Source organism: Orycteropus afer, unplaced genomic scaffold, assembly GCF_000298275.1.
Source record: "Orycteropus afer afer isolate SDZICR_OR568_19922 unplaced genomic scaffold, OryAfe1.0 scaffold00016, whole genome shotgun sequence".
Classification (NCBI taxonomy): domain Eukaryota; kingdom Metazoa; phylum Chordata; class Mammalia; order Tubulidentata; family Orycteropodidae; genus Orycteropus; species Orycteropus afer.
The window spans coordinates 14377922-14393016 of NW_006921603.1; the positions used below are offsets into that span (position 1 = coordinate 14377922).

At 38.1% G+C, this 15095-nt stretch overlaps 1 protein-coding gene across 1 annotated transcript in view; it reads left to right on the forward strand.

Annotated features, from left to right (window-relative positions):
• Nucleotides 1–1943: 1943 nt before the first annotated feature.
• Nucleotides 1944–15095, forward strand: part of ALG6 (ALG6 alpha-1,3-glucosyltransferase) — a 100288-nt gene continuing 87136 nt past the window's right edge. The window contains exon 1 of the mRNA XM_007959133.1: nt 1944–2025. Coding sequence (XP_007957324.1) covers nt 1944–2025 — 82 coding nt within the window. The remainder of the gene's footprint in view (nt 2026–15095) is intronic.

Genomic DNA, 15095 nt, shown 5'->3' on the forward strand with positions numbered 1-15095 from the left:
GAGGTGGACTGCTTCCATAAAGAGTTACAGCCTTGGTGACCAATGGGGGTCGCTATGAGTCCAAATGAACTTGATGGCAGTGAGTTTGGTTTGTGTTTTATACTTGAAGTGTATCTTGTGGTTAAATGGCTAGTTATTTTTCAAAGAGACAAAAATGTCATTTTGATTTTTATTTTCAAACCCCTAAACTATAGACCCACCAGCCACTCCTCGGAAGGAAGGTTGGGCAATCCTACTTCCGTAGTGATACTGCCTTGGAAACCCGAGGAGGGGTCGCTGTGAGTCGAGGCCGACTCAACGGCAAATAACAACAACAACAAACTATAGAAAAATATGAAAAAAATTGAATTGTATACTAGAAGACTGGCGGTTCAAACCCATCAGCCACTCCTCAGAAGGAAGGCTGGGCAATCTACATCCATAGTGATATTGCCTTGGAAATCCACGGAGGGGAGGAGTCACTATGAGTAGGATCCGACTCGACGGCAATGGGTTTGGGTTTGGGGTTTAAGTGGTTAATTATGCTTTACTCTTATTTTCTCTTAAGATTTGGGGCTATTCTTGTTGATTTTTGCAAAGATTCATTCACTAAGGTACTAGATTGGTGTGGTTAGTGCAAGCGTATTTAGGAAGAAAAGAAGTTAAAACCTAAACTACAGAATGACTTTAGTGGAAAACTTTTCCCAAACTAAATACAGAGACACAAATGTTCTCTTCATGTTGGTGCCAAAGGTAACTCACCCCTTTGTCTACCTTTATGGTGTAATTTGTATAGTTCATAAGGTGAACTGCTGTAGATAGAATTGACTGGACTAATATCTACATAGGGAGCTCTGGTAGCATAGTGGCTAAGACACTTGCCTGCTAACCAGACGGCTGGCGGTTCAAACCCACCAGCCACTCCTCGGAAGGAAGGTTGGGCAATCCTACTTCCGTAGTGATACTGCCTCGGAAACCCAAGGAGGGGTCGCTATGAGTTGGGGCCGACTCGACGGCACATAACAACAACAACAACAACAATATCTACATGTTTCTATCATTTTTATTCTCTTAGAAATAAATCCTTGTGAGAGCAAATTTTTACTACTACTTTGGACATACAGGTTTCCTGCACTATCCAAAAGTAGAGCATTCCTGTGAAATCTTTTGTGAGCCAGAAGGCATAAAGCGAAGAAGCAGTTGCCATTAATTAATATGGAATCTTTCTTTGACTGTTCCCAGACCCCAACAATAACCTATCAAATTATACCAAGTAACACATAAAAACCAAAATAACACTCTCACGTAGTGTTCACAGATACAGTTCAAAGCTATGACGGCTTGAGGATGAGATGCTGAGTGTAGTTCCTGGGTGGTGCTACTCTTCTTGCTACTGGAGGAATGTGCTGCCTCTTTAATGGCTCACTGTAAAACAAATGCTGAATGCTGGTTTCGCTTTTCCCTTTTTTTCATAAAAGCAAAAGTCCTCCTCAGATTTCTTTCCATTAGCCAAAACAGGTGTTAATGTAGCTTTCTTAAAAGCTAGTAAAGCAAACTTTCAAAAAGTGAGGATACCTGTATTGAGCATCATTTAACAGGGAGAGCTACCCTTTCAGGTATATTTCCCAACTAGATAACTATAAAATGAGGAATTTAACACTGTCCTTTCACCTTTGCATTTTACCCTCTTTCTCCTGAAAATTCTCTATATTTCTATTTGGTTTAATGGGTTCACTATTATAGGGACTGTGCTCAGTTAAATCTTGACTTTTTTTTTTCCAGGCTACTTCTTCATAGATATAAACATCATTTTTGACTGTTTAAAAACAAGGAATCACTTAAAATCCTCTCAAACTCCTGATTCCAGAGAATTGATACCATTTCTTTGATCAAGGACTGACTACGTGTGGAAAGTATCCTGGCAATTAGCCTGTTTTTTTCTTCTCTATCTTTGAAGAACAACAATGGAAAAATGGTACTTGATGACTGTAGTGGTCTTAGTAGGACTAACAGTACGGTGGACAGTTTCTCTTAATTCTTATTCAGGTAATATATTTTTACTGTTTAAAAGTTAGGTAAAGATTTCTTTGAATAATTTTTCTTTTTTTTTTTTGTGGGGAGGGTCTTTGTATGATCAAGAAAATACATTTAAACGTCTAATCCCAATGAAACAACATGTATAGGGCTAAATAACAGCTTTGTGCTGTGAGAGAACAAAAATGTATTCTGAGAAGATGACAAATTGAGACACAATTATGTATTGGCAGTGAAGAGAGAAAGGAGATAGTACTTCAAGGGAGAAGCAGACTCAAAGAAGGCTTTTTTGCCTTTGGTGAAAACAAAAACAAAAACAAACAAACCCGTTGTCATAGAGTTGTTGTAATACTAGATTAGATTGAAATGAAGAGAGAATTGGAGAAGAAGAAATCAGGTATACTATGGGAGTGGGATGGGATAGATAGTGTATGGTCCAGGAGACTGGGAAGATGGGATTAAATTGAACACTGCAAGTATTTATTTCTTACTTCTTATATTCCAGGCAGGAGCCCCAGTAGTGTAGTGGTTAAAGTGTATGGCTGCTAGTGGAAAGGTCAGTGATTCAAACCCACCAGTTGCCTCACGGGAGAAAAATGTGGCAGTCTGCTTCCATAAAGATTTACAGCTTTGGAAACCCCACAAGGCACTTCCACTCTGTCCTGGAGGGTTGCTATGATTCAGAATTGACTCAACAGCAATGGGTTTGTTTTTGTTTATATATTCCAGGCACTGTGCTAGATAGTAGGTGAATACCCAATACTTGAGAAACCCACACTTTAATAGGAAAATGGTCATGATACAGTGAAGAAGTATGTATGATGTGTAAACAACAAGGAAAGGTGAATGATCTGGACGTATTAGAGAAGATTGTCCAGAGAAAGTGATGTTCAAGTTCATGTTTGAAGGATGAATTAAAATTTGCTAGGCAAATAAAATGGGGGAATGTGTCTTAGACAGCAGGAACATGTGCAAATACATAGTGGCATCAGAGGACATGGCTATTATAAATATTTAGTATTGGAGTAGCATAAAAAGAAGAACAGAAATGAGGGAGAGAGTGGCTAGAGATTTGGCTTTATAATTAGCTACCAAGTTTTTGCTTGAGTTTTAGGAAAATGTCTGTTTTACAGTAGAGAAAAAAATTGTAGGAAAAAGAGATTGGAGGTAAAGAGACAAATTAGGAGACAATAATAATAATGGAAGTACTCATAGCGACCCCTCCTTGGGTTTCTGAGGCGGTATCTCTGTGGAAGTAGATTGCCCAACCTTTCGTCCAAGGAGTAGCTGGTGGGTTTGAACTGCCAGCCTTCTAGTTAGTCGTTGAATGCCTTAGGCACTACACCACCAGAGCTCCCAAATAGAAGTAAGAGCTATTGTATTTTCTTTAATGCTCACCACAACCATTGAAGGTAGGTAATATCTAATTTACAAATGGGAAATGAGACAGCCCTTAAGTGGCAACTGGGATTAAAATTTGACTTAAAAGTCTTTGTTTTTATGACTCTGCTTTGTGGCTTTTGAGAAAGAAGAGAATCTGGACTAAGGGAATTATATGATGGAGACGTGGATTTAAGGAATGTTGAGGAAGTAAAACCATTTATAAGTAGCAGTAGCCTAAAGTTCAAATCTTAGTTTTTTCACCAGATTTTAGGGAAAGTTAACTTAATCTCCCTGAGTCTCAGGTAACTCTTTTATAAAGCAGGAATATTAACACATTTTAACAAGCTACTTGTGAGGATTAATTGAGATAATTTATATGGGTTATGTTTTCTTTTTAATTGTAGTTGGGTGCGATCAAGTTGGTTCCATCTCATGAAGACCCTGTGTAAAACAGAATGAACCCTACCAGTCTTGTGCCATTCTCACATTGCTGTGCTTGAGCCCATCAGTGTAGCCACTGTGTCAGTCCATCTCATTAAAGGTTTTTCCCTTTTTCGCTGACCTGCTTTTCTAAGCATATCCTTCTCCAGGGATATGTCCCTTTTGATAACACGACCAAAGTAGGAGAGACAAAGTCTGGCCATTCTTGCTTTCTTGTAAGGAGTGTTCCAGTTGTACTTCTTCGAAGACAGATTTGTTTGTTCTTCTGGCAGATGTCAGGTGGATCTTGGACGAAAGCAAAGAATACCAGAAAGATATTGTTTCACCAACACCATGATTCAAATGCACCAGTTTTTCTTTGGTCTTCCTTACTCATTATCCAGCTTTCAGATGCATATGAGGCAACTGAAAGTACCATGGCATGGGTCAGGTGCACCTTAGTCCTCAAAGTGGCATCTTTGCTCTTTAACACTTTAAGGAGGTCTTTTGCAGCAGGTTTGCGCAGTGCAATATATCATTTGATTTCTTGACTGATACTTCCATAGGTGTTAACTGCGGATCCAAGTAAAGTGAAATCTTTGACAATTTCAATCTTTTCTCTGTTTGTTATGATACTACTTATTGGTCCAGTTGTGAGGATTTTTGTTTTCTTTATGTTGAGATGTAAACCATACTAAAGGCTGTAGTCTTTGATCTTCATCAGTAAGTGCTTCAAGTCATCTTCACTTCAGCAAGCATGGTTGTGCCATCTGTATATCACAGCTTGTTAATGAGTCTTCCTCTAATCCTGTTGCTGAGTTCTTCTTGATATAGTCCAGTTTCTTGGATTATTTGCTCAGCATGTAGATTTAAGTATGGTGAAAGGCTATAACCCCAATGCACACCCTTCCTGATTTTAAACAGAGCAGTATCCCCTTGTTCTATTTGAACCACAGGTTCTTGGTCTATGTACAGGTTCCTCATGAGCTAAATTTAGTGTTCGGGAATTCCCATTCTTCGCAATATTGTCTATAATTTCTTATAATACACACAGTGGAATGCCTTTGCATAGTCAGTAACATCTTTCTGGTATTCTACTTTCAGTGAAGGTCCATATGACATCAGCAATGATTTCCTTTTTTCCACATCCTCTTGTGAATCTGGCTTGAATTTCTGGAAGTTTCATTTTCAGTATATTACTGTAACCATTTTTGAATTATCTTCAGCAGAATTTTACTTACATGTGATATCAATAATATTATTTGATAATTTTTACATTCTGTTGGATCACCTTTGTTTGGAATGGGCACAAATATGAATCTCTTCCTATCAGTTGGCCAGGTAGCTGTCTTCTGAATTTCTTGGTATAGATGAGTAAGCGCCTCTAGTGCTGCATCTGTTCGTTGAAACATCTCAGTGGGTAGTCTGTCAGTTTCTGGAGCCTTGTTTTTCACCAATTCCTTCGATGCAGTTTGGACTTCTTTTCTCAGTGCCTGTGGTTCTTGATCATATACTACCTCCTGAATAGTTGAACATCAACCAATTCTTTTTGGAACAGTGACTCTGTGTATTCCTTCCATCTTTGATACTTCTTGCATCGTTCAGTGTTTTGCCCATAGAATCCTTCAGTATTGCAACTCAAGGCTTGAATTTTTTTCTTCAGTTCTTTCAGCTTGAGAAATGCTGAATGTGTTCTTCCCTTTTGGTTTTCTAATTCCAGGTCTTTGCACATTTCATTATAATACTTTATCTTCTTGAGCTGCTCTTTGAAATATTTTGTTCATCTCTTTTATCTCATCATTTCTTCCGTTTGCTTTAGCTACTCTCTGTTCAAGAACAAGTTTCAGAGTCTAGTCTGACATCCATTTTCTTCTTTTCTTCCTCTCCTATCTTTGTAATGACTGTTTGCTCTCTTCGTGTTTGGTGCTCTTGATATCTCCCACAACTCATCTAGTTTTCGGTCAATGCATCAAATACATTCTTCAGATGATCTCTAAATTCAGGTTGATATAAACAAGGTCATATTTTGGCTCTCATTGACTTGTTTTAATTTTTTTCAGCTTCAACTTGAACTTGCCTGTGAGCAATTGGTGGTCTGTTCCACAGTCTGCTCCTGGCCTTGTTTTGGCAGAAAATATTGAGTTTTCTGTAGCCTCTTTCCACAGACGTAGTTGATACGATTCCTGTGTATTTCATCTGGCGAGGTCCACATGTATAGCAGCCATTTATGTTGTTGAAAAAAGGTATTTGCAATGAATAAGTTCTTGGTCTTGCAAAATTCTATCAAGCAATCTCTGGCATTATTTCTTTCACCAAGGCCATATTTTCCCATGACTAAAGATTCTTCGTTTCCAACTTCTGCATTCCAATCACCGGTAGTCATCAATACATCTTGATTGCATGTTTGGTCAATTTTAGACTGCGGAAGTTGGTAAAAATCTTCAATTTATTCATCTTTTTCTTTGGTGGTTGGTGCATAAATTTGAATAATAGTTTTATTAACTGGTCTTCCTGGTAAGCATATGAATATTATCCTATCACTGACAGCATTGTACTTTATGAGATCTTGAAACATTCTTTGTGATGATGAATGTGATGTCATGCCTCTTCAGTGTGTTGTTCCTGGCATAGTTAGATGATGTGATTATCTGATTCACAATGGCCAGTACCAGTCCATTTCAGCTCAATAATGCCTAGGATATCGATCTTTATGTGTTCCATTTCATTTTTGACAACTTCTAATTTTCTTAGATTCATTCTTTGTACATTCCACATTCCAGTTATTAATGGATGTTTGCAACTGTTTCTTCCCATTTGACACATGCCCCATCAGAAAATGAAAAGTCCTAAAAGCGTTGCTCCATCCATGTCAGTAAGATCGACTTAACTTTGAGGAGGCAGCTCCTTCCCAGTTATATTTTAAGTGCCCTCTGACTTGAGTGGCTCATCTTCCAGCACTATATCAGACGATGTTTCAGGGTTGTTAATAAAGTTTTCTTGTAATATATCAGACAGTGTTTCACTACTGTTCATAAGGTTTTCACTGGCCATTTTCTGAAAAGTAGATGACCACTTTCTTCTTCCCAGTCTTTCTTAGTCACCATGGGTGACCTGCAGTTACGTGAAATACTGGTGGCATAGGCTCCAGCCTTATAGCAACACGCAAGCTATCACAGTATGACAAACTGACAGATGAGTGGTGGTCCTTATCAATAGAATTGAGCACATTTTCATGTTTATTGGTCAGTTGAATTGCCTTTTCTGTGAAACACATATAATTTGTATATTTTCTATTTTTTTTTCTTACCTAGTCTATATTTTTTTTCTTATGTCTTCTTTGCTTTAGAAACTAACCTATATCTAAGTTACACATATATTCTATCATTTTGTGCCTTGTCTTTTTATAGTCTAAGCTTTCTTGATGAACAGAAGTTGTTATTTTAAACTAATCAAATTTGTCAATCTTAAATTTCTTCTATAATTTGTGCATTTTGTATCTTTATGAAATCCTGCCCTACTCCTTGGCCACAAAGATATTTCTAAGTTTTAAAATTTGTTTTTACCTATTTAAGTTCTTGCCTTCTTAGAATCGATTTTTGTGGATAGTGTATGACAGAGGAATCCATTTTAATTTTTTTCCACGTGCATAATCAGTTGTTTCAGCCCACTAATTGGCAATAAAAACTGTGCCTGTATCAGCTTTTCATATATTTGTGGGTCTGTTTTTGGATTATTTATTTTGATTTATTGATCCAATACTCCTATATCTTATTACTATAAGTTTACATTATCTTTTTTTCCTTTAAGTTTCATTTATTTTGTTGTTGGTATTAAGAATATATGCAGCAAACATACACAAATTCATTAGGTTGTACCTGTACAATTTAGTGACATTTATTTACATTTTTCAAGTTGTGTAACTGGTGGCGTAGTGCCTAAGACATTTGACTGCTAACCAGAAGGCTGGCAGTTCAAACCCGCCAGCCACTCCTCGGAAGAAAGGTTGGGCAATCTACTTCCATAGTGATACCTCCTTGGAAACCCAAGGAGGGGTCGCTATGAGGTGGATCTGACTCGATGGCAGTGTGTTTGTTTTTTTTTTCCCTGAGTTACCCTCCCCCATCTCCTGGCCCCCTGAGATTCCTATCTAATGTTTTGAGTTGCTGTTGTCGGTTTAATTTCATATAGATATTTCTTAAAAGAGCATAATGTTCAAGACAAAAGAGCATAATGTTCAAGACAGATCTTTTTACTATTTAAGCTAAATTAGAAGTAGAATTGCTGAGTAATATGGTAGTTCTGTTTTTAGTTTTTTTGGAACTGCCACATTGATTTTCACAATGGCTGCACCATTTTGCATTCCTTCCAGCAATAGATAAGTGTTCCGTTTGGCCAACATTTGTTGTTTTCTTTTTTTGATCTTAGCCATCCTAGAGTCAGTGAAGTGGTATCTTACTGTGGTTTTGATTTGCGTCTTTTTGATGGTTAATGACACTGAGCATCTTTTCATGTGTTTGATGGCCATTACATTAAGTCTTGATATGCATAGGGCAAGTTCTCCCACTGATAGTTCTGTTTAAGGAGTGTCTTTGTTATCTTGGCTTTTATTCTTCTATATCATAGTAGTTAGAATTTCTAAAATAGTCCCCTGAATATGTCTCACTGTAGTCCCTAGATCCTGTGATTATGATACAATATCACACCCATAATTATATTATGTTGTATGACACAGTTGACTTTAAGATAGGGAGAGTGTATTGGATTATCTAGGTGGGCTCAGAGTAATCATACAGACCCTTAAAAGCAGAAAACTCTCCAGCAGGTGGCTAAAGGGGAAATCAGAGGTTTTCATAATGTAAAGACTTGGCACTGTTACAGTTTGAAGATGGAGGGAGCCACATGAGAAGAAATGCAGACACCTCTAGCTGTAGAGGAGCTCAGTTTGTTAGAGATGATTTAGAATGATTTTGTTCCCCTTGCAACTTGAATTTCATGATAAAATTATTATGTCCCTGTTTATTTACAATAATAGCTTTTTTCTTAAAGCCTATTTCATCTAAAATTAATATAGTTTTACCCGTTTTCTTCATGTTAATTCTTTTACTGTTGCTATGTCCTTTTCTGTCCTTTTACTCTCTATCTATCCAATTCCCCTTTCCAGTTCCACTGTATCATTTCTACTGGTTTTGAAACTATACTCTTTTTTTTTTTTCAGGGGTTAACAGAGATTTTCACATACATGTTTAATTTAATGGAGTCTAAAATTAATGTATATATCTCGTCTTAAACGATACAAGGACCTTGTTGTTGTTTTTATGTGCCATTGAGTTGGACCCAACTCATAGTGACCCCTCCTTGGGTTTCCAAGGCAGTATCACTATGGAAGTAGATTGCCCAACCTTCCTTCTGAGGAGTGGCTGGTGGATTTGAACCACCAGCCTTCTGGTTAGCAGTCAAATGCCTTAGGCACTATGCTTAATTCTAGTTCTAATCTTCATACTTGAATATTACTGTCTAGGATTTTACTTCCTTCATGATCTTTGGGTCCATAAATTAGACAATAACACTTATACAGTCAATATTTATTTAGTCTTAATCATCACATTTATCATTTTCTTTGCCTATTCTTTTCTTTTTAACTTTTATTGTGTTGTGGGTAACAGTTTATAGAACAAATTCAGTTTTCATTCAGAGGTTCATACACGTTTTGTTTCGTGACATTCATTACAATCCTTCCAGAGTAACAGCTCTCTTTCCATTTCCTCCCTGTGATTACCTTTTCCCTGTGTCCTTCTTCCCTTTGTATTCTTGTTTTCTGAGCATTCTCCCTGTGCAAATGCTGGCCTTCTGATCTCCCATGCTTGATTATTCTAAGGAGTGTACCTCCCTGTGTAATTGTTCACCTCACAGGCCTGTGTATCCTGTGGCTGAAAGTTAAGCCATGGGAATGAGTTCATTTCCAGGCCCAGAGGGTGACTAGGGTCCATAGTCTTGGGGGTTTCCCCACTCTATCCAACCAGTAAGCCTGGTCTTTTTTTTTTTCTTTTTTTTTTTAATGATTTTGAGTTTTGCTCCACAATTTTCTCCCACTCTATCCAGGATCTCCTACACCAAGCCCTTTCCAAATAGTTGACAGTGGTAGCTGGGCACCATCTAGTTCTTCCATTTCAGGGCTATGTAGGCTGAGGTTCACATGGTCCAGTAGTCCCTTGGACTAATTTTTTCCCTGCATCTTTGGTTTTCTTCATTCTTCTTTGCTCCAGATGAAGAGAGACCAATGTTGCATCTTAGATGGTTGCTTGCAAGCATTTAAGACCCCAGTCACCACTCAACAAAGTAGGATGTAGAACATTGTTTTTGCTTTTGAGCTTGATGTCCGCCATGACTGTGGTCTTGAGCCTGTAGGCCCAGTGACTCATTCCCTCAGTATGTTTGGTTGTGGCTAAGAAGTTATCATCACTTTGCCCAATTAGCTCTATTACGTATGTGGACATTCTTAGAGCACATACAAATAACGTGTGTAGAAATACTGTCTGCCAGACTTATACATGGTCATGGGTATATTCCCTTTTGCCCAGATGTACCTGATCATTTAGCTCTGGTAGCATAGTGCCTAAGGCATTGGACTGCTAACCAGAAGGCTGGTGGTTCAAACCCACCAGCCACTCCTTGGAAGGAGGGTTGGGGCAGTCCTACTTCTGTAGTGATACCACCTCGGAAACCCAAGGAGGGGTCGCTATGAGTCGGGGCCAACTCGACGGCACATAACAACACCACCACCTATGTATCCACTTGTAGATTAGTGTTTGTTATTACTGTTAATGCAGTATTGGGTATGTAGTAGCATTACTTTGGTTTGTACCTCTTGTGCACTTCTCCATGTCTTCCTTTTCCTTAGTGATATTTGTGCTGGTCCCATGCTTTTGCTATATTGTTCTTTGCTTATTCTTCTTTCTTACATGTTACATCTTTCTTTGGGATAATTTTCTTTCTTCCTGAAGTATGTATCTTTTAGTTTTTTTTTTTTTCAGTGAGAGATGGTTGGTGCTAACAGTTTTATTTGTCTGAAAATGTCTGTATTTTACTCTCAGTCTTAAAGTTTTATTGGGTATGGAATTCTGTGTTGAAAGTTATTTTCTGTTAATATTTTGAAAACCTCATTTGTCTTTTAGTTTATATTGCTGATGGTCAGACATCAGCCGCCATTTTCATTATTACTTCTTTTGTATGTAGTTTGACTTTTCTGTCTGGCTGTAATTTTAATGATGTATTTCCAAACCAAACTCACTGCCGTCGAGTTGGATCCGACTACAGTGACCCCTCCTTGGGTTTCCAAGACAGCATCTCTACGGAAGTAGATTGCCCAGTCTTCCTTCTGAGGAGTGGCTGGTGGGTTTGAACCGCTGGCCTTCTGGTTAGTAGTCAAATGCCTTGGACACTACACCACCAGAGCTCCTTAATGATGTAGTTAGGTATGAATTTTTAAAAAGTTATGATATCCTTGGCATCTATGAGAAATGGTACCTTTCATCTGTTCTGGAAACCTCTCAGGCTCTCTCTTCTCATTTTCTTCATTCTGTAACTCAGATTTGATATATTTTGGACCTGTATCATTTATTAATTGGATAAATATAGAGATTACTTACTGTGTACCAACGTATTGGGAGCTCTGGTAACATAGTGCCTAAGGCACTTGACTGCTAACCAGAAGGCTGGCGGTTCAAACCCACCAGCCACTCCTCGGAAGGAAGGTTGGGCAATTCTACTTCCGTAGTGACACTGCCTCGGAAACCCAAGGAGGGGTCGCTATGAGTCGGGGCCGACTCGACGGCACATAACAACCAACGTATTATAGCAGAAAATACACAGATAAAAATCTTTGCCCTGATTGTGTAATTTATCTCTTCATATATTGTATCTGCTTTATTATTTCTATTCTTTCTTTGTGCACTTCTTTTCATTAGCTGTATGTTGGGTCTTTTCATTCTTTCCTATGTTTTTTATAATCTCTCGTATTTTCCATGTCCTTGTTTTTTCTCCTGCTCCCTTTGTAATCTTTAAAGCTTCCCATTCATTGTTATTTGTTCTTCATTTATGTTTCATCTGCTTTTTAATTGTCCTTTGCATTTTTAAATTTCATTTATTATATTTTTTATTTTCAGACATTGTGTTTGGTTCCTTTTCAGATCTTGATTATTTTGTATAGCTTCTTGTTCCTCCACTGGACTTTGAGTGTTTTCTTTCCTATCTTTAAATAAATTGAGCATACTTATTTTATTTTTTTCCTTTTTATTTATTTATTTATTTTAAAAATTTTATTGTGATTTGGGTGAGCGTTTACTAAGCAAATTCATCTTCCGTAAAGCAGTTCACATACACTTTGTCTCATGACATTGTATCTCCCACAATGCAATAGCTCTCCTCCCACTTCCTCTTCATAGCCACCTCTTCCCTGTGTCCTTCCTTCCCATGCACTCTTGGCCCCCGAGCAGTCTCCCTGTGCATATACAGCCCTTCTGTTCTCTCATGATTGAACTCCCCAAGGAGTGTATCTACCTAATGTAAATGTTTAGCTCATATGTCCATCTTGTTTGGCTGGAAGCCACAGGAATAAGTTCAATTCCAGACCTGAAGGGCAGGTAGGAGCCATAGTCTCAGGGGTTGTACCAGATAAACATACTTATTTTATACTCCCTAAGGAGCTGTGGTGGGGTAGTGCTTAAGGCACTTGACTGCTAACCAGAAGGCTGGCAGTTGAAACCACCAGCCACTCCTCAGAAGGAAGGTTGGACAATCTACTTCCGTAGTGATACTGCCTTGGAAACCCGAGGAGGGATCGCTGTGAGTCAGATCTAACTCGACGGCAGTGAGTTTGGTTTTTTTTGGTTTTAAGAAGCTCTGGTGGCACACTGTTTAAGGCAGCTGCTGTCCAAAAGTTTGGTGGTTTAAACCCACCAGCACTCTGTGGGAGAAAGATGAGGCAGTCTGCTTCTGAAAGATTTACAGCCTTTGAAAACCTGTGGGGCAGTTCTACTCTGTCTGTCCTGTAGGGTTGATGTTAGTTGGAATTCACTCGATGGCAGTGGGGTTTATTATTATTATTGTTTTGTAATATTCCCTATTTAAAAATGTCAATCTATGCAGTCTGATTTTATAGTTTTCTAGCTTTTGTTGTCTCATAAGTTTGCTGATTTTTTAAATATTGTGAATTTGTGTTACTGGGAAGTTAATCTGTGGGAATTCTTTGAGGCCTGAGTTTACTGTGTTTTTCTCTATGTAATAGAGTTTGTATTATTGTCTTCTGCCATGCACCTGGGATATTATTCCAAAGTCAAATTAAATTCCTGTCTTAAGGTTTTTTTGGAGGCCATAAATTTGGTGTGAATTTAGGCCTCAGACTGAATAAATGTAGATTAAGATTAGAAATTTTAAAGACCTTTACTTTTTTCCTATATTACTAAGAAGCAAGGCAGAGGTAAGTATTTCACCATCTCCCCAAAGGCATTATTTTTTTAATCTTAATAGGACATTCTCTGACCTTGGATTTCTACTTGCTCAGGTTCCAGGCTTTTCCTTCTTACCCATTGCATAGGGCTTCTTAGTGCTCAGGCTCTAGGGGAAGTTGAAGGTTGGGCAGTCTACTTCTGTAGTGACACCGCCTTGGAAACCCAAGGAGGGGTTGCTATGAGTCGGGTTTGACTCAACGGCGTAACAACAACAGGGGAAGTTGAGAAGAACTAAAGTCAGAGTGTTCCACTCACCCACTGCCATCAAGTTAATTCTGAATCAGAGCAACCCCCATTGGGTTTCCAAGGCAGTAAATCTTTATGGAGGTAGATTGTCTCATCTTCCTCCCATGGAGTGGCTGGTGGGTTTGAACCTCCTACCTTTTGGTTAGCAGCCCAATGCCTTAACCATAGCACCACCAGAGTATGGAGTAAAGTCATATAGTTTAAAAAATCATGTTATTTCAGTACCACTAGTATGTGTAATCAAATGTTTAATGGGAATTGAGTAGGGGACAAGAATGTATTATACTATTTTATACTTGTTGGTTACATAGGTTCCTTATTCTAACATCTCTTTCATTGTTCTCTGACCTTAAAGTATGAATTTACTCAATCACTTCTCTCTTCTGGTAAATAGGACTCTTGCTACTTACTTTAAACTTTTCTCAAAAATTACCCTATTAAGAAAGCCAATTAAATAAGACTGTAGAATACTATGTAAGTATTGCTATTGCACATTATTAGAGTATAGGCATTTTTTTATGGATGGATGGCATAGTGTGTAAGGCATTTGACTGCTAACCAGAAGGCTGGTGGTTCTAACCCACCAGACACTCCTTGGAAGGACAGTAGGGCAATTTACTTCTGTAGTGATACCACCTCAGAAACCCTAGGAGGGGTTGCTATGAGTCAGATCCAACTCAATGGCAGTGGGTAATTGTATTTTTGCCATTTTTCAAATGAGAAAAGTGAAAATGCTGAACACTAACAAATGGCCAGAATTACAAAAACTGTCAGAGTTCTCAACCTTATTATAAACAATGTAGCATTTTTAGCATTCACATGTGCATAGCTTGGGTTTCCAAGGCAGTACCTCTATGGAAGTAGATTGCTCAATATGCCTTTCGAGGAGTGGCTGGTGGGTTTGAACTGCCAGCCTTCTGGTTAGCAGTCAGATGCCTTAGGCACTGCTCCATCAGAGCTCCAGAAGAACTTCTAGGTCATGGAAATGCTGGAAGCATTCATGTATAAACATAAATCTGTGCTTCCTGAGACCCCCCCCCCACGCACTATTAAAACAATACTTTGCTATTATCATTTTTTTTTAATCATGCTTGTTTTAGTTTATTTATCTTTTTAAAGATTGCAATTAGGTAGCATTCTAGTGAGGAAGCCCAGGTTAGCTTGCTTGGTACTAATTCATTATTTCTCCTTTAGAAATGCGTAAGTGATGTTGGCAAACAATGTATATAATTGTAATTTAAATTTTTCTAAAATTTATACCCCTTCTGTTTTTAGTGCTGCTTGAAATTAACTTCTGCATACTTAAAAAATATTGGATAAATATTGCTTATTGCTTTTAAACTAGCCATAGGAAGGAGAAAAACTCTGATTTTAGCTATTGATTATTTATCATCTCTTTTTTTTTTTTTTTATTTAGGATTTGGGTGAAGATTTACAAAGTAAATTCACTTTTCATACAGCAGTTCACATATACTTTGTCTCATGTCATTGACCAAAATTTACAATGCAGCAGCTCCCTTCCCACTT